Here is a 19790-nt window from a genome sequence, read left to right on the forward strand (position 1 = left end):
GGCCAGGCTCAGAGCAGCTGACAACCAGTAAAAACGATCCCAAAAACAATAATAATTTTGTTGGTCTGCAAAACAATGAATATTTGCACAAGACCAAAAAATCACTTACAGATTTCTCTCATCACGGTGACATCTAGCTTTGGCCTCTTAGGCCCAGGAAGTAAAGCATTTAGGAACAGGAAAATATTAAAATTTTCAGGATGGGTGTGAAGTTATGGCGGTGGTAGGAGATCAGAAAGAGAGGCTTTTTATTCATTAAATATATGAAGGAGATCGATTACAACTGGAATCGCTGGCAGGGAATCCAAGAGAAAATCTGGAATGAATCCTCAAGTATGCAAAGAAACCTCATGACAGAAACACATTCACAGCAAACCAAAGGTTAGATCCAATTACTCTGACCCTGCTAAGCCTTCTTCTAACCAAAGGAGTTATTTAATCCAACCCATTAAAATAATACTAGACTGGCACATTAACACGACTTACACAGTACATGCACCATAGACAGGGGCTTGCTGTCCCCTTCTATAATGCAGAGTGGCAATATATTCTAGTTTACCCTCAGCCTTCACACTATGGGCTTTGGCCGAGACATGCACTAAAAAGATATATGGCCATAATGACCCGGAAACCATCCTACTGGGTTGCCATAAGTTGGCTGCAACTTGATGGCCCTTTACACACACAGACAATTTGCTTTTCCATGTTTTCAGTTGCTCCCTCATCAATTACAGGAGCTAAGCCCTGGCCACTTCTATTGGTATCTTGGCTACAACAGAGCCTCCTAGCAGGTTCCCAAACTCTGCTCCTTAGAGCACTTGGTGCTCCACAAAACATCTTTTAGTACTCCGTGAAGAGATTAGAAAAATACTACTGTTGTGAAAATTAGTGCTTTGTGACGAATTTCTCTCCTGAAAAGTGCTCCATGACTCAAAATGTTTGGGAACCGCTGATCTATAGTATTTCTACTTATTGGAAGTGTAATCATTTTGTAAAAGTGAGTTTCAGATGCTTCCTGGAAGATGGTCTTATTACTATCCCCTGGCTGGATCAGAACAAGAAAGAACTTTTTGGGGGGGTATCTCCAGCAGCATAAAGTAGCTACCCTATAGGTCGTCCTTGGCATTTGGGCAATTAGAGGCATGTTGCGTCTCTACATGGAGGCTTCTGCTTTAGCTATCATGACTAGTAAAGGAGACTACACTTCCTAATCCTCTTCTGAAGCCAAACTATGGACATGAATTGCACATTTTAGCGTTTCACCAAAGAACAAGAATCCAGCACGGATTGGACTATGCAAAGCTAGGAAGCATTGCTAACCCAACTGCAAAGCCTAAAGGCGAAGCTGCATCCCCAAGGAAGAGGCATGCACATGCAGAACCCCACATGCCATTCCGAAGCCAATGCTTTCCCTTGGATTCATCATAGGGCTGGAACACCTTGCCTCTTTCCAGAGTCGCGTCAACGGGGGATGGGGATGATGGTGGTCTCCTGACACGTATCACGATTAGCTACACACAGCCAGCCCGAAGGCGAAGTTTAAGCTGAAGCCTCCAAGGCTGACTGGGGGCTGAGAGGGCTCAGAAGCAATATGAGGGGGTAGATGGTTCATTAGCTCTCATGGGTAGAGACTGATTGTAACATGCCTTCTGTAGGAAACTGCTAATATGAAGATTGTTGCCCAAATTAAGTGCAGTTTTCCTTGGGCCACAGTTGGGAGTAAGGCCCAAGTGGCCATATCATTGTTGAAAAAAACCCCTCAAGACCTAAATTTTGCTGTTGAGAAGCCACCCAGGGACAATTCGCAGGTACCAGGAGAAAGCGAACTATTTGCTCCTTGGAGTTCACTAATCTGATTAAAACTACACAATTAGAGGCCAGTGTGGTGTAGCGGTTAGACTTAGATGGCCTGCATGCCCCCCTCCAGCTCTATGATTGCTGCAATATAAACTGGGGGCTTTTTCACACATACTGAATAATGCACTTTCAATCTACTTTCAATGCACTTTAAAGATCGTTTGCAAGTGGATTTTAACCGTTTCACGCAGTAAAATCCAGCTGCAAAGTGCACCGAAAGTGCATTGAAAGTGCGTAGTATTCAGCATGTGTGAAAAGCACCTGGGAAGCCTGGATTCGAAACCCCACCCTGCCATGAAATTCCGTGTAACCTTGGGCTGGTCTCTCCCTCAGCCTGACCTACCTCACCGGGTTGTCGCAAGGATAAGAAAGAGAATCCTGTCTGCCACCCTGAGCTCTTTGGAGAACGGGTGGGATACGAATGCACCAAAATAAATAAACAAACAAATAAACACTGCTTTGAGGGAGTCTCCTTTTCCCCAGAAATTTACTGGGTGAAGAGGTGGGGAAGCGGGACTCAACACGAGAACACTTCCCCAGCATGCCCCCCCTCGCATGTGTCCTGTGATATAGCACACAACAATTAACACAGATTCTGAAGGAATCGGAGGTGGGGAAATAATCTTTATTTAGCCAAACTGGAGGGGAGGAGAAAGAAGGCGGGGGGAAGGCGGAGCAACTGGAGAGGGAATGATTTAGACGAACAAATCTATTTTACAAACCTCCCTGGCGAAGCAGCACTGCACCAGCAGCGTGAACGGCCGCACGCAGGCTGCCGTTTTTCCAGTGAATGCCGCCGGACTACTAGCATGGAACTAACCAGCCCCTCTCGGAGGCAGGACCGGCTGCGCTCTGTTAGTGATCAGCTTCTATTCAGCGGCAGCGGGAAGGCCAGAACTCAGAAGGCATGCGTGGGCAGGGCTGTCACACGATGATGTTCCCCACCTCCGTTTGTGTCCAGCGAGTCCAGCCTTAGCAAGCGCTCCAAGGTTCTCCCAAGAGCCTCTTCCAGCCTTTTGTGGAGTGCCCGGGCCCCCTCCAGCTCTGCCTGCAGTGTCGGTTCTTGCCCTGTGCTGGGGACGCCATGCAGAGAAGGAAGCCAGTTAGAAGAAGAGTTGGTTTTTATACCCCTGCTTTTCTTTATCTTTAGGAAGTCTCAAAGCGGCTTACAATCGCCTTCCTTTCCCCTCCCCACAATAGACACCTTATGAGGTTAAGTTGGGCTGAAAGAGTTCGGAGAAGACTGTGACTAGCCCAAGGTCGCCCAGCAGGCTTCAAGTGTAAAACCAACCCGGTTCACCAGATTAGAGTCCACCGCTCATGTGGACCAGCAGGAAATCAAACCTGGCTCACCAGATTAGAATCCGCCGCTCATGTGCAGCAGGGATTCAATCCCAGTTCTCCAGATTAGAGTCCGCTGCTCTTAACCACTACATCATGCTGGCTCTCATCAGAAGGAGACCTATGAAGTTGCTCTGCCAAGGGCCACCACCTTTCCCATCAAACTGAATGACCGTCCCAATGGGCACCATTGTATGGGTCTCTCTCTCTCTCTCTCTCTCAAGAACATGGAAAAGCTGGGAGAACAGCTCCAGAACAACTCCTTGCAATTCAGTATAAATATTTTCCCCCTTAACAACCCTCTAAATTTTTTTTTAATAAATTCAACATTTTACATATGTTTTATTGGCTAACTGGGAGAGCAAGAATTGAGTCCAGTAGCATCTTAAAGATTTCCAGGGCATAAGCTTTTGAGAGTCAAAGCTCCCTTTGTCAGATTAACTGGGAAAATGGCGTGTGCTGTGGAGGTGGGGAGGAAACAAAAACTAACAGAAAAATGGAAACTGTTTTTCATAGACCTTCACATCTAGAGCTATACGGAGAGAAACGAACAATGTCTTGTAGGTACTGGAAACCAGATGTTTCCTCACCTGTCGGGATGCACATGGAATTTCACCAAAGTGCTGTAGAGCTGCTTTTCTGTTTGCAGGGATTCATTCAGCTGATTCTTCTCTGCTGCAAGCTCCTCCAATACCAGCAATAGCTGCAAAGGAAAGCATTCTGTTTCATTATACAGCAAGCACAGATGTGACTGCGCACACAAACCAAGGGGGGAAAACTCTCATCAAGAGACACTCTTCTCCACTGCTCCCAACAATACCCTGAGGTGTATCCTTGGCAAAATTTACAGGGGCAATAATTAAATATCAGAAGAACAGCATTAAGGCATTTTTTTGTTTCTTTGTTTTCTGCTCAAGGCTATAGCTGTTTGAGCAGGAAGGAAGGAAGGAAGGAAGGAAGGAAGGAAGGAAGGAAGGAAGGAAGGAAGGAAGGAAGGAAGGAAGGAAGTGGGTGGGTGGGTGGGTGGAAGGAAGGATAGATGGAAGGAAAGAAGGGAGGAAGGATGAATAGACGGATGGATAGAGGTGTATCCTTAGAGTTTCACCTTACTTACTGAAGACATGCCCTTCACACTAGTGAGATCCAGGGTGCAACTGAACATACAGCGCCATCCCAGTTCCGTAGCCGGACCCAAGATGAAAGCTTGATGCAGTAAACGAGCATCTTTGACAACGAAAGATACAGTATGATGCAATGCAAAGAGTGTTGTACTTGAAATGGGGGGGGGGGAGAGCTTGCTTGGTGGTCTTTGGTCAGCCGTTCACTTTCAACCTCACTGGGTTTCCAAGGAGATAAAAATGTACACAACACAAGCAAAACATATCAAGCAAGCCTGAGGCTGGTGCATGGTAGGGAACTTTTTTCCACCATACCTGCTGCTTTCTGTTTCCTGTGATTTCTTGTCCTTGCGATTCCCCTCGGGCTACTTTTTCGCGAAGCGCCAGAACTTCCTGGGTAAGCCTCTCCATGGCCGGCATTTCTTCAGGATCAACCAGCTGCATCTGCAGGTCCTGGAAGGCAACAAGAACAACGTTACTTGGAGAAAAATGAGGAAATGCTGTCCCTGGCCTCAAGTCTACCATCGTCTTCTCAAATTACCAGGATGTTGGTCACACCCACCTTGATAAGTTCCTCTTTGATCTGAATGCTTCTAGTAAGAGATTCGACATCGGAGGCTTGAACCTGCAGCTCTTCTTCTTGGGATACCACCACAGACTGAAGAGCAGAGAGTTCCAGCTGTGCAGGAGAGAGGCCAAATAAAGAAATGGTTTCACAAATGGAAATGCCAAATGTTGCCCCAGCTGACTGCATACTAGCTACCCCAATGGAGTGGCCTTTCCCAGTGGTGGATTTTCAGACCAAACTGAGAGCTCTTCACAGCTTTAATTAGGAAAATTGTAGGAGAGTGGCTATCAAAGGCTGACTCCTGAACCGGGGGTGTCTCATCTCCACCCTGTTCTAATTGGAGGAGGAAGAAGAGTTGGTTTTTATATGCTGACTTTCTCTACCACTTAAGGAAGAATCAAACCGGCTTACAATCACCTTTCCTTCCCCTCCCCACAACAGATATCCTGTGAGGTAGCTGGGGCTGAGAGAGCTGTAACTAGCCTAAGGTCACCCAGCTGGCTTCATGGGGGAAACAAACCCTGTTCACCAGATTAGCCTTCGCTGCTCATGTGGAGGAGTGGGGAATCGAACCCACTCCATATCAGAGTCCACTGCTCCAAACCACTGCTCTTAACCACTACACCACGTTGGCTCTCAGATCGGGGATCCTGCCACAAGGAAGTCCATCACTGCCTTCAGCCTTTTGGATGAAGCTGGCAGAGTCCAGGGTAGAGTTATGGTCTCTGCGGGAACTTGTCACATCCCTCACTGAGGAGCATCAAAGCCAACCCATGAAATGAAGATGGCTGCATTCAGATGTTGGGACAAATCTTTCTCCCATGACAGGCTCAGACACAGCTTGGTCCTGTGCCCACGCAAGATGGTTCAAGACTTTCTGGCTTGTAAAGACTTCAATGAAATGCGATTCCAATTTGCCACAATGCCCAAATGCAGCCGTAAATCAGCTGGAGGGGGTTACCGCACTTTGTATTCCCAGCAATGTATTAAGAGTTTGAAAATGTTATAAAAAACATCGCTTTAAAAGGGTTAAGTCGCTTCCGACTCATGGCGACCCTATGAATGAAAGTCCTCCAAATTGTCCTATCCTGAGCCTTGCTCAGGTCTTGCAAATTGAGGGCTGTGGCTTCCTTTATTGAGTCCATACATCTCTTGTGGGGGCTTCCTCTTTTCCTGCTGCCCTCAGCTTTTCCTAGCATAATTGTCTTTTCCAGTAACTCTTGAGTCTTATAATGTGATAATAGTCTGTTAAAAAGGTAAAGGTCCCCTGTGCAAGCACCAGTTCATTCCTGACCCATGGGGTGACGTCACATCACAACATTTACTAGGCAGACTTTGTTTACGGGGTGGTTTGCCAGTGCCTTCCCCAGTCATCTTCCCTTTACCCCCAGCAAGCTGGGTACTCATTTTACCAACCTCGGAAGGATGGAAGGCTGAGTCAACCTTGAGCCGGATACCTGAAACCAACTTCCGTTGGGATTGAACTCAGGTCGTGAGCAGAGCTTTTGACTGCAGTACTGCAGCTTGCCACTCTGCACCACGGGACTCCTAATAGTCTGTTAGCTACCCAAAAACTAGGATTCTAAATTGCTGTGGTATAGAATCCTGGTTTGCCGGGGGGTGGGGTGGGGAGCACATGTCTGTTTTGATACGACAGCCAACTGGGAGATTCTCTGATGATTTCACAAGCCAAGAGAATTACAATTGCTTTCCAAGCACAAAGTGGGGGACGAATACACAAGAACTTCAGTTTATGTCAGTCATGAGATGGTGGCAACGTACTTAAGAACATAAGAAAGACCATGCTGGATCAGACCAAGGCCCATCAAGTCCAGCAGTCTGTTCACACAGTGGCCAACCAGGGGCCTCTAGGAAGCCCACAAACAAGATGACTGATGGCAGCAGCATTATCCTGCCTGTGTTCCACAGCACTTAATATAATAGGCATGCTCCTCTGATCCTGGAGAGAATAGGTATGTATCATGACTGTGTATAAATGGAGCTGGTATTTCCTGGAAATGCAGAACCCAGAACAGGATAAACTAATACACAGACAACATTAAGCCATTTTTTTTTAAAAGCAGCAAAGAAATGGAGGACACCAACCAACTTCCCTGACCCCTCCTCTGGCACATGGTATATTTCCCCACAAGAGGGAGCCTGCATCTAAGACCACTCCTCCCTCTGACCAGCTGTGCCATCCTCTATCCCCCATTCCTCAAACTCACTCGGCTCTCTCTTTCCTTTTGTGCCAACAGCTCCAGCTCATCTTTCATGCTAGAGAGTTCCTTCTCCAGACTGGCTGTCGACTCCGACACACCTGGGGAGGGGGAGCAAACATAGATACACATCTCTTTACCTCCAGTTCAAAACAAACCAACAAACAAACCCTCTGAAACAAATCTAAAAGCAGCACACAGGAGGGAAAGAAGCAGCCCCAAGAGAGGGTTTGTCTAGTGCCAACTAGTAAGTACGAAAAGAGGTTAAGCACCATTCCCCCGTCCTCCACTCAAGACAACCCATCTCCCAAGATTGTTAACACATAAAAACACAGTGGAAAATACACACAACCAAATGACAGGTGTAGCTTCAAACCTTAGATCAGGACATGGCCAGGTTCACCCAGACTCAACACAGTTTAACAGGGCAGAAGAAGAAGAGTTGGTTTTTATATGCCAACTTTCTCTACCACTTAAGGAAGAATCAAAGTGGTTTACAATCACCTTCCCTTCCCCTCTTCACAACAGACACCCTGTGAGATAGGTGGAGCTGAGAGAGTTCTAAAAGAACTGTGACTAGCCCAAGGTCACCCAGTTGGCTTCATGAGGTGGAGTGGGGAAACCAACCTGGTTCACCAGATTAGAGCCCGCCGCTCTTAACCACTACATCACGCTGGCTCTTCTGATGGGTAGCAGAAGAGGCCACAAAACCATGCAAGCTAAATTTCACTTTAGCAATTATTTACTTACACAAAACCAATGCTCAAAAGGAAAATAAGAATTTATACTGGCAGCAACTGAGCAAGTAAATATATCCTATAATTTGCACCTTATTCCCTCCCCAAAAGCAACTCAAGGTAGCATTCATGGTTCTCCCCTCATTTTGCCCTAAAAACCACCCTATGAGGTAGGCCAGGCTGACAGTGACTGGCCCGAGACCGTCTAGCAAGCTCTGTGACTGAATAAGGATTTTAACAAGGCTCTCCCAGGTCTTAGTCCGACATTCAAACCACTTCACTACGCTAGCTTCTTAACATACCCTAAGAGGCCTAACAAGGAGATGCCAACCTTAGGTTACAGATGCTTGCTTTCTCAACACATGAAGCTGCATTCTGCTGAATAAGAGCAGTGGTCCATCAAAGTCAGTATTGTCTACTCAGACAGGCAGTGGCTCTCCAAGGTCTCAGGCAGAGGTCTTTCACGTCCCCTACTTGCCTAGTCCTTTTAAGTGGAGATGCTGGGGATTGAACCCGGGACCTTCTGCATGCCAACCAGAGGCTCTGCCACTGAGCCACAGACCCTCTCCTTCCTTTTCTGCCCTGGCCCCAAATGAAATCAGGGCCCTGTGGGACCTGAAGGAGTGCCGCAGGGCCTGTAAGACGGAGCTATTCTGCCAGGCTTACGGTTGAGGACAACTATGGTTTTTTCAATCAGTGCTGGCCTCCCCCCACTTTTAACATCTTCAGCTAGTTTGATTACTAGATGGGGGGAATTTACTGCTCGTTTGACTTGCCCTTTGCTGGCCCCGCGTGCCAGATACACCTCTAAATAGCACCATTTAGGTACTTATGTACCAACATATTCTGATTTTAGTAATTGTTTATATATATGGGGCTTTTATTATTATACAATTGGTTTTCATGTATTTATTGAATGTAACATGTTTAACTTTTATTTTCAGCCGCTCTGAGCCTGACTCTGTTGGGGAGCGCGGGATAGACGAATAAAGAATAAATAACAGTAACAACAACGTAAGAAAAGCCCTGCTGGATCAGACCAAGGTCCATCAAATCTAGCAATCTGTTCACACAGTGGCCAACCAGGTGCCTTTAGGAAGCCCACAAACAAGACAACTGCAGCAGCATTATCCTGCCTGTGTTCCACAGCACCTAGTATAATAGGCATGCTCCTCTGATCCTGGAGAGAATAGGTATACATCATAAGAACATAAGAAAAGCCATGCTGGATCAGACCAAGGCCTATCAAGTCCAGCAGTCTGTTCACACAGCGGCCGACCAGGTGCCTCTAGGAAGCCCACAGACAAGACAACTGCAGCAGCATTATCCTGCCTGTGTTCCATAGCACCTAATATAATAGGCATGCTCCTCTGGTCCTGCAGAGAATAGGTATGCATCATGACTAGTATCAATTTTTACCAGTAGCCATGATGGTGATAACAATAATAATAATAACAACAGTAATTCATGTCTGCAAAACAGAGAAAGATGCTCCCTTTCCCTGCTTCCCACATCACCCTTCCCTAATTCCTTATTGTCTTTTACTTTTTGCTAACCTCACACCAAGGGACTGGTACCTTACTAGACCCTTCCTTGTTATCTACTATTCGGCCACGGCTGCATCCAGAAGATTCCAGAAGATTCTGTGACGGCTGGGTTCCGACTTCACCCCTCCAACACAAAGAACCCTTTGATTCATATTTGGCAAGAATGTACATATCAACTCTGCCCTAGATTGGGGTGACTCTTGACAGTAGTCAAACCTTGAGAAGCTACAGCATCTGTGCACCGACAGAGCACATGCTAGGAATTGCCCAAGAGCAGGAAGAGGTTTTCCCAAATTAACCATGGAGTCAGGTCTCTACTGATCCAAAAAGTACATTAGTTTTCCAAAAATAGGCAGGGGAGGAGGGCACCTAGAATCATAGAGTTGGAAGGGACCACCAGGGTCATCTAGTTCAACCCCCTACATAATGCAGGAAATTCGCAACTACCTCCCCCACCCACACCCAGTGACCCATACTCCATGCCCAGAAGATGGCCAAGGTGCCCTCCCTCTCATGATCTGTCTAAGGTCATAGAACCAGCATTGCTCACAGATGGCCATCTAGCCTCTGCTTAAAAACCTCCAGGGAAGGAGAGCTCACCACCTCCCGAGAAAGCCTGTTCCATTGAGGACCGCTCTTTTAGAAAATTCTTTCCCAATGTCTAGACGGAAACTCTTTTGAATTAATTTCAACCCGTTCTGGTCCAACCTTCTGGGGCAACAGAAAACAACTTGGCACCCCCCTCTATATGACAGCCCTTCGGGTACTTGAAAATGGTTATCATATCACCTCAGTCTTCTCCTCTTCAGGCTCAACATGTTTATGGGCTCCTGACATCCACGGACTTAGAGACCATTTCTTTCATGAAGTTGCAGAATGGCGCTTGTGACCAAGCATGGCCTTTAGTTGAACTGAAGTCACCAAGGACTAACCTTTCTCCTTTTTGGACGTGCTGTTTTCTCCCTTAGGGATCATGGCAGTGTTCTCATCAGACCTTCCTTGCGTCAATGCCTGAGAATATAAGCGCACTCACATTTTTTTAAACTGATATTTCCAGAGTCCAGGAGACTCGTGCAAGACTCTAGACTCCAGACAAATGAGACCAGCAAGGATAGCTTCGGGGGGGGGGGGCAGTAAAAGAGCAAGTCTGCAGTAAAAAGAGCAAGATCCCACTCTGGTGACATCTTAAAGCCCGACACGATTTCCAGGGTGTAAGCTTTCAAGAATCAAAGCTCTCTTCATCAGAGACCAGCAGGGAGGTGCTCAAGCAGACCTTTCCGCTGGTTAATAAAGCTTCCCCCAACTCTGAGAAGCACCACTGATTCCCCCTCACCTGCCTGATATTGCTCACCATTACTGTACATACCTTGGTGGGGAAGAGTGGAAAGTCTCCTTATAATTTAATATATATTTTTATTTTTGAAAAAGATAATTCAAAAAGAAAAGGAGAAGGGGAAGGGAAAATTAGGAAAAGATAAAAAAAGAATTATATAATTTTGAATTATATACATTCAAAATTTCTTCTTGGTTTTTTTTTGGGGGGGGGGTTGTTTAGTTTTTTTCTTCCTTAGCACCCAGAATATATTGTAGTGAACTCACTAATACATTAAAAACTGCCTGTTAAAAGTAATATTGGATGTTTTCAACATTTCTTGTCCTCTCTTCTTCTCTACATTTCTTCTTATTGCACAAACTCAGTTATGACCCAAATTTGGTTGTGATAAACATAATAGCACAGTGAGACATACCTATATATGTAAAGTTGCAAGTGGATATTTACAATATGATTTAAGATATGTCTCACTATATATATTACTATAAGCTTTAATATCATTTTAAGATAAGAAAGTCTCCTTTTAGACTACTTGGCTTTGGCACTTCTGAACTGCAAACCCAAGCTCAGAACAGACATTACAATGTTCTGTGCTTGCACACAAGAAGCTATTGCTCTAGCTAGGGAAAACCTGCCTAATTCAAGAAGGAATTGAGGTGGGCCTAATATTCTCAACTGTGAACACATGAAGCTGCCTTATACTGAATCAGAACCTTGGTCCATCAAAGTCAGTATTGTCTACTCAGTCCGGCAGCAGCACTCCAGGGTCTCAGGCTGAGGTCTTCCACATCGCCTACTTGCCTAGTCCCTTTAACTGGAGATGCCGGGGATTGAACCTGGACCTTCTGCATGCCAAGCAGATGCTCTACCACTGAGCCACAGCCCCTCCCCAACAACATTTTCGGAGTATGATCCCTCAAGAGTCAAAGCTCCCTTCATCAGATAAACAGGTATCTGACAAAGGGAACTCTGACTCTCGAAAACTCACCCCCCAAAAACCCTGCTGGTCTCGAAGATGCTATGGTGATGGAAAGCGTCATCATGCCACAGCCGCCTTGTGGCAACTCCGTAGGGTTTTCAAGGAAAGAGACGTTTGAAGATGGTTTGCCCTTGCCTGCCACCCCAAGGGCTGAGAGAGTTCTGAGAGAACTGGGACTGGCCCAAAGTCACCCAGCAGGCCTCAAGTGTGTACTAATGAACTACTCAAACTCCATCGCAGATCCTACTTTCCATGTATAAAACCACATTACAACTGATTCAATTGTTAATCTCCAACCCCTGTTATTTTTAGGCAGACTTTTCCACACTTTTATCCCTCAAAGCACTGCATATATTTATGGCCTTTTTTAAAAAAAAGCACACAAACTATGCAAAACTGAGTTATTCAAGATGGGTTTTTTGTGCAGGCAGCAGAGTCACACTGTACAAAATGGAAGAGGAGGAGGAAGAGGAAGAAGAGCTGGTTTTTATATGCTGACTTTCTCTACCACTTAAGGAAGAATCAAACCGGCTTACAATTGCCTCCCCTTCCCCTCCCCACAACAGACACCCTGTGAGGTAGGTGAGGCTGAGAGAGCTCGGAGAGCTGTGACTAGCCCAAAGTCACCCAGCTGGCTTCATGTGGAGAAGTGGGGAAACCAACCCACTTCACTAGATTAGAGTCCACCACTCATGTGGAGGGAGTGGGGAATCAAACCCGGTTCTCCAGAGCAGGCTCCACACCACTGCTCTTAACCCCTACACCACACTGGCTACTCTGATAAATTATTAGGGACTGTGGTATGTACTTGTGTAGCTTGCTAAAACTAGCATCCCACTATGTAATTTCTGCATCATAATGTGTCACGTAAATGCCAATTTCCTTTACCCGTCCCTCTGATAACCAGCCCCCCTTCTTTTCACAGTCACATGCCAAGAAGTGCCATCAGCGCACATCCACTTACTCCAACAGACTGTCCTTCCCGCGAGAGTCGGGCGGGGGAACCCTCCACTCTGCCTCCAGGGATCTGGCCCATCAGTTGCTGGCGCAAGACCTGCAGCTCACAACTTCTTTCTATTAAAGCCTGTGCCATCTTCTCGGAAAATAACTAACAGGGCAAATAGGGAAAGCAACAAGAAAGTCAGCAGATTACTAAGCGCTAAAACAGAAAGATACCTTAGGCCTGTAAGATAAGAAATGCCTCGCGGGACCATGCAAAGATTCATCTGCTCCAACAACCAGATGCCCCAAAAAGCTCTTAAGCTGGCATGACAGCTTTGGCCACCCCCCGTTATTCTGTCAGCCCTGTTTGGCACTTCAAGTCATTGACTTCTCCATAGTTTCCCACTAATATTCCTTTCCCAAGAATCTGTTTATTTATTCATTCATTCATTCATTCTTCTATGCCGCTCTCCCCGACGAAGCTGGGCTCAGAGCAGCTGACAATGAAATGAATCAGATTAAACAACATTAAATTAAATAAATACAATTAAAACCCTTTATAATAATAATAATATCCAAAGCCCCATATATAACAATTACTAAAATCAGAATATACTGGTATATAAGAAGAAGAGTTGGTTTTTATATGCTGACTTTCTCTACCACTAAAGGGAGAATCAAACTGGCTTACAATCACCTTCCCTTCCCTACAACAGATGCCCTGTGAGGAAGGTGGGGCTGAGAGAGCGCTAAGAGAGCTGTGACTAGCTCAAGGTCACCCAGTTGGCTTCATGTGTAGGAGTGGCAAAACCGACCCGGTTCACCAGATTACCGTCCGCCACTCATGTGGAGGAATGGGGACTCAAACCTGGTTCTCCAGATTAGAGTCCACCGCTCCAAACCACTGCTCTTAACCACTACACCATGCTGGCTCTCATAAGTACCAAATGGCCCGACTCAGCGGTGTCTCCGGTATGCAGGCCCAACAGGGCAGTCAATAGCAGCACCCCCCCCCCCACATAGTAATCAACCAGCTAACAATGTTAAAAGAGAGGAGGGGGGGAAGTTCTCCTAGTCCATCTGAGCCACTGGTTCTACACATCTTAAGATGCACTGAAAGGCAAGCAAGGCAAAATGCTATGTTTATATACTTAACATTCCCAACACAATGTTGTCATCTGCTGAACACTATTATTAGCATGACTTAAGGCTAATAATAAACGACAGATTTGGCTTCCGCTCCCCTACTCACAAAATGACACCTCATGGCAGCTGGACACGAGGCCCAGCTACTGACAGGGGCTTTTAACGCCCTCTTCCCTAATGCTCCGCACTCTACCCCGCTTACACGGCTTTGCTGCTGTTTGGAGCTCACGGCTTGAAGCAAGCTCTGGATCTCAGCCTTCTGCTCTTCGGCCTGTCGGTTCCTGTCACCGAGGAGTTCCTGGATGATTCGCTCCTTCTGCTGAAGACGAAAGCAGAGCTCTTCTACGATATCCCTCTGCCCAGGCCCCAGCTTGGATTGCAGAGCTGCTGAGAGTGCCTGCGATAAAAGGTAACGCCGCATGAGGGTTTCTGACTCTGGGAGACGGTATCTGTCTGACAATGGTTTGGAGGTCAGCAAACGAACTCCACTGCAATTGCCTAGGCATGTGGCCAAGGGACGGGTGGGATTTATGGCACGGCACCCCTTGGCTGTCATTAGAAATGGGTTATTTTTCTGGATTTTTTTCTCTTGATAATCTTAAAAGTGTTATTAAAGTTTGGGGCGCCTTTGCAGACGAGCCACGGGCCTGCGCCCATGGCAGACACAGGTTAGGAGATAGATCACGATGGGTAGCCGTGTTATTCTGTCAATAGCAGCAGAAAAGAGCAAGAGTCCAGTAGCACCTTAAAGACTAACAAAATTTCTGGCAGGGTACGAGCTTTCGTGAGCCACAGCTCACTTCTTCAGGGAGACTGCTAAATTATGACTAATAAGTAAACTCAAGACTGAATAGAGATCTGGGATTCCTGTCTTATTACCAATGCTAAGTTCTCCATGCCTACTACCCCTCTGCACATCACACCTAATCCAATCACGCCAGCTAATGCCATGTACTTCCTTTTGACATTTATATTGCCATCGCGTGTCTAATTCACTCTTCTGTACTTAAGGATAGATGGACTCACATTCTACCTGTATCTGAAGAAGTGAGCTGTGGCTCATAAAAGCTCATACCCTGCCAGAAATTTTGTTAGTCTTTTAAGGTGCTACTGGATTCTTGCTCTTTTGTACAGGTTAGAAGGGTGGGACAACCATCTCAGAGCCTCCCCAATGGCAGCAGAAACAGAAACAGCTTTACTTCCACTTCTTTGTTCCTGTCATGCAGAGTGGTCCGCAGCTGCTGGATGACCCCATCTTGCTCTGCCTGCCAACGTTGAGATTTTGCTTCTACTTCATCTTTCAGCCACTGGAAGTTCTGGCAAGTTGCCGACAGCTGCTCCAGGTCCAGACTTTTGGCTTTCAACATACTCTCCAGGCCCTAAAATAAAGGGGAAATTAAGGGGACAAGGAACACATCAACATGGGGGGGGGGGGGCAAGACAGACTATCTTCTGGTCCAAAAGAGAGAACTAGAGAAGTGCCAACAGAACCGTCAGGATAAAAAAAAAAAACAAGAAATGAAATTGATTGAACATCAGATTGCAACCACTGAGGTGGAATAAATGCAAAGGAAAGTCAAATGTGCCAAGCAAAAATATTCTGAAAAAGCTAACAAACCTGGAAGATATTTAGCAAACCAACTAAGACAAGAAGAAATCAGAAGGAAAATCCTAGGCGCGAAAAGTAACAGGAAAACATATAATAAGCAAAAGGAGATTGAGAGATTTTTTAAAGAATTCTTCAAACAACTTTATGAGAAAAACAATTTACAAGAAGATTTCCAATCATACCTCTCGCACACGGACCTCCCAAAACTAACAACAGAGGACCAAGAAAGTCTTAGTCAAAAAATTACCACACAGGAAATTGTAGATGCAATAAAGGACTTAAAGAATGACAAGGCACCAGGGCCGGACGGGATCACACCAAAATTTTACAAGCTTTTTGAACAACAACTCACACCTATCTTGCTCAAGACTTTCAATGAAGTAATTGAGACTGGGAAAATCGCAAGATGGTCCCCTATTCCTTCCCTTTTTTTCCTTTTGTATCCCCTTTTTGAAATAAATAATTAAAAAACAAACAACATGGGGGGGGGGGCAAGACAGACTATCTTCTGGTCCAAAAGGATTCACCGGATTCTTCCATTTCGCCCTGAACAGAGCTCTGGAATAATTCCCCACAACTCACTGTCCCTCATGGAGAGGGAGCACAGCCTAGTAGCAGAACACACATCCTGTGCTTTCTAAGGTCAAATCCCTTACACGTCCAATTGAAACCAAGAGCAGGGAAATACCATTGCTGGAACCAGAGAGAGCTGACTATAACAACGCATCGTTTAACTTGAGCCAACTCTGAATTATCAGGTTAAAGATGGACTCACTGATTTAGGATATATTTCTATGCCGCTTTTTCAGAGTCCTGCTGGAGGCAGTTTACAATTAAGGCAACAAAACGATGCAAAAGCAAGCCATTAGACATGAACAGCATAAAAACTGTCCATCAAACAGAAGACTGTCACAAAAGTGAGATAAAATCCCTAAAAGCCGGGGTCAAAGGTCTATTTTGACCTGGTGCCTAAAAGAAAGTACAGTAGGCGCCAGGGGAGCAACAGGAGGGGGGGAGGGCATTACAAAGGTGAGGTGCTACCACAGAAAATGCCCTGTCTGTTGTCGCCACCGTCTCACCTCTGAAGGCAGGAATACAGAAAGCGGAACTTGAGAGACAGGTCTTAACTGGCAGGATGACTTGTATGGGAAGAGAAAGTCCTTCAAGTACCCTGGCCCCAACTTGTTTAGGGTAGGGCTGCCAGCTCTGGGTTGGGAAATACCTTGAAATTTTGGGGGCAAAGCCTGAGGAGGGCGAGGTTTGGGAAGGTACTTCAATGGGGTATAATGCCATAATGTCCACCTTCCAAAGCGGCCATTTTCTCCAGGTGAACTGATCTCTGTCGCTGGGAGATCAGTTGTAATAACAGGAGAGGAGGAGGAGGAGAAGGAGGAGGAGGAGAAGAAGGAGGAGGAGAAGGGGAGGGACTTCAGTGGGGTATAGTGCCATAGTCCACCTTCCAAAGCGGCCCTTTTCTCCAGGTAGACTGATCTCTGTCGCTGGGAGATCAGTTGTAATAGCAGGAAAGGAGAAGGAGATGAAAGAGAAGGAGGAGAAAGCGTTGGTTTTTATATGCCAACTTTCTCTACCATTTAAGGAAGAATCAAACTGGCTTACAATCACCTTTCCCCTCCGCACAAAAGACACCCTGTGAGGTAGGTGGAGGCTGGCAACCGTCGTTTAGGGTCTTAAGAACAGTGCCCGGAAACAGATGGGTAACCAGTGCAGACTAACCCCGATTGCCCCAACCCAAGAGCCACAGGCAGAGGAGATGCTGTGAGAGAACCTGTGAAAGAGACATTCTAGGTACCAGTCCAAATATTAGGCCGGAAGCCACAGCAGACAGACACAATAAAGCGGCAACAGCAATCCCGGCTGCCGCAACTTACCTGGATGGTGGTCTCGTTCCCAGACAGGACCCTACGCAGCCCTTCCAGGTCATGTTCCTGCTCTCTCAGAGACCAACGGAGCTGCTGCAGCTCTTTCTCTTTCTCTTCAAGCACCCGGAACTTCTCATCTACTGCTTGCTACAAAAGGAACAGGCAGGGCAAAAAGAGGCGGAGAGGGTCACCGATGCAAAACAGCCGTAAGCGATCCAAAATCAAAACTTAGGCTTGGCGCAGTCCATTCATTGTTAAGCAACTCCAGGTCCTCCTCAGCATGCAAGACAGGAGGGGGGAAACCATATTTGTTATGGATAACCTTTCTTTGTTTCCCCATTCTTAGATCGATGTTTTGAACAATAAAACCATAACACTTAAATAAGATCCATCTCTAAAAACACCTCCCTTCGACTCTTCTCTGCAGCCTCCAAAAAATGAGCAACAAAATAAGTACACTGAGGGTCAGAGTCCTCTAAGGTCATTTATGCATGGGAGGTTTTGCCCTGGATTTGCAGCTTTCTAGATGCACATTTTCCCCATCCAAATTCTCAAAACTCTGCATAGGGGCTTATTTTTGAATTTCAAGAATTCAGATGGGAAAAATGTGCATCCAGAGAGAAGCGAATCCAAGGCAAAACCTCCCATGCATAAATGGCCTAAGAGGAACTGAGCCTTTTGCTCCAAAGTTGCTCGAGAAAACGCGGACCATTTGTTAAAACATGGTATAATCCATTTTAGCCTAAGTTGGTACCAAGGAGTCCACTGACTGAAGAGGTTAGGGACACAGCCGGTCTGAAAAAGGGATCCTTAGCATACGGCCAGGCAAAACCACTGAAAAAGAGCGACTGAATCTTGAACGCATAAAGATTCTATATAACTTTGGAATAACCAGATAATCCAGATAGGGAGGAAGATTACCCTTAGATAACAGGCCCACGTCACGCGGAGAACTTGCCCTCGGTTATGGACAACCAATAATGTCTCAAAAATCTGACCGCAAGCAAGCTCCAGAGGGAGGGTAGAGCCGCGCTTACCTCCAGAGCGGTGTCTCTGTCTTTGACACGCTGTTGCAATTTCTGTATCATGCCAGCAGCCGCAGATGTGGGACTCTTGTCCGAGTTCTGATGATATTGCAGAAGTTCTTGAAACTCCTAAAGAGCCACAGGAGGCATCAGCAATATAAAACAGTACTACGCAAATCTAAGAAGCGCCAAGGACGAAAACGATACTGAAGGAAGACCCGGAAAGAGGGGGGGGGGGGTGTTGAGTAAATAATCTACAGCTTCTGTGGATGGCGCCAACAAAGCGGATTTGTAGCACAGGTGTAGTATGTTACCGTATTTTTCCATGTATAATATGCCCCCATGTATAAGACGCTCCCTATTTTTTTTAACCCCAAATTAAGAAATCAGGGGTCATCTTATACATGGGGGTGTGTAGGGAAAAATATGGGCGGGGAACAGAGCGGGGACCATCAGAAGGCTAGATGCTGGCCAGGGCGACCAGGCTCTTCCCCACCCACTCTCTTCCCTGCCCATCAGCTGACGGGCGGGGACCATCAGAAGGCCAGTCACCAGCTGGCCAGGGTGACTGGGCTCTTCCCCGTCCGTCAGCTGACAGGCGGAGAAGAGAGCGGTGACCTTCCGTGTATAAGACGACCCCCAATTTTCTTCTAAAAATTTTAAAGAAAAAAACATCATCTTATACACGGAAAAATACGGTAAATTGTTTTACTTCTGGAATTTCAGATATTGGCCATGTTATCAAACGTAAAGATAACCAGGTGACAATTTACCTTAAAAACAATGATTTGGACACACCTTCTACTCCTTTAACCATAACAGATCACCATAAGTATACAACAGCCTGCACTGAGGAAGCCTTGCAGGTAACCCAGAAGGCTGCTGCATGACTCCCAAAGGAGTAGAGACAAATGACAGTACTGAATAGTGGTTAGAGAGTCAGATACCCTCCCACACCATGTTCAAATTTCCTCTCAGCCTTAAAACTCCTAAGTCTACCTGACCCATGAAGGTGGTGAGAACCACATGCACCACCCTGAGATCTTGGGAGGAAAGGCAAGCTAAAAAAACATGAGGTAGCTATGTAACATTTCTAGAAAGTTTTGAACATATTGGGGGAGGGGAAGAAGCCAGATTTTTTAAAAAATGGGAGGGACTGAAATGTACATAATACATCAAACCAGAACAAATTCTTATAACTTTCTGCAAGTAAAATACGCATGGTGCATCTCAGCATTTAAAATAAATGTACCAAACAACAAGGTTTTAAAAGTATGAATGCCTTCATCTTATTTAAATTATCATAAAATATATCCAGTGTTAAGTATGGGGCAGTTTGCAACTGCATCTCTTAAGTTGTCTTAAATTTCTTTTCCTATTTGGAAAAAAAAGGACAGCTGAAAATTGAGGCCAACCGATATTGTGGTAAATGCAGAAGATAACAAACCAAAGAAACTTGTATACATAACAATAATACAACAACCTATAA

The 19790-nt window shown here is 45.8% G+C and overlaps 1 protein-coding gene across 1 annotated transcript in view; it reads right to left on the reverse strand.

The window, feature by feature from the left end:
- PDE4DIP (phosphodiesterase 4D interacting protein) overlaps positions 1–19790 on the reverse strand; it is a 139766-nt gene that overhangs the window by 76725 nt on the left and 43251 nt on the right. The window contains exons 12-22 of the mRNA XM_056844684.1: positions 18314–18430; positions 17286–17423; positions 14987–15166; positions 13990–14184; positions 12664–12807; positions 10320–10398; positions 7113–7204; positions 4879–4995; positions 4632–4769; positions 3789–3901; positions 2803–2930 (exon numbers count right to left, since the gene is read on the reverse strand). Of these exons, the coding sequence (XP_056700662.1) occupies positions 2803–2930; positions 3789–3901; positions 4632–4769; positions 4879–4995; positions 7113–7204; positions 10320–10398; positions 12664–12807; positions 13990–14184; positions 14987–15166; positions 17286–17423; positions 18314–18430 (1441 nt within the window). The remainder of the gene's footprint in view (positions 1–2802; positions 2931–3788; positions 3902–4631; positions 4770–4878; positions 4996–7112; positions 7205–10319; positions 10399–12663; positions 12808–13989; positions 14185–14986; positions 15167–17285; positions 17424–18313; positions 18431–19790) is intronic.

Source organism: Euleptes europaea, chromosome 2 (assembly GCF_029931775.1).
Source record: "Euleptes europaea isolate rEulEur1 chromosome 2, rEulEur1.hap1, whole genome shotgun sequence".
Classification (NCBI taxonomy): Eukaryota; Metazoa; Chordata; class Lepidosauria; order Squamata; family Sphaerodactylidae; genus Euleptes; species Euleptes europaea.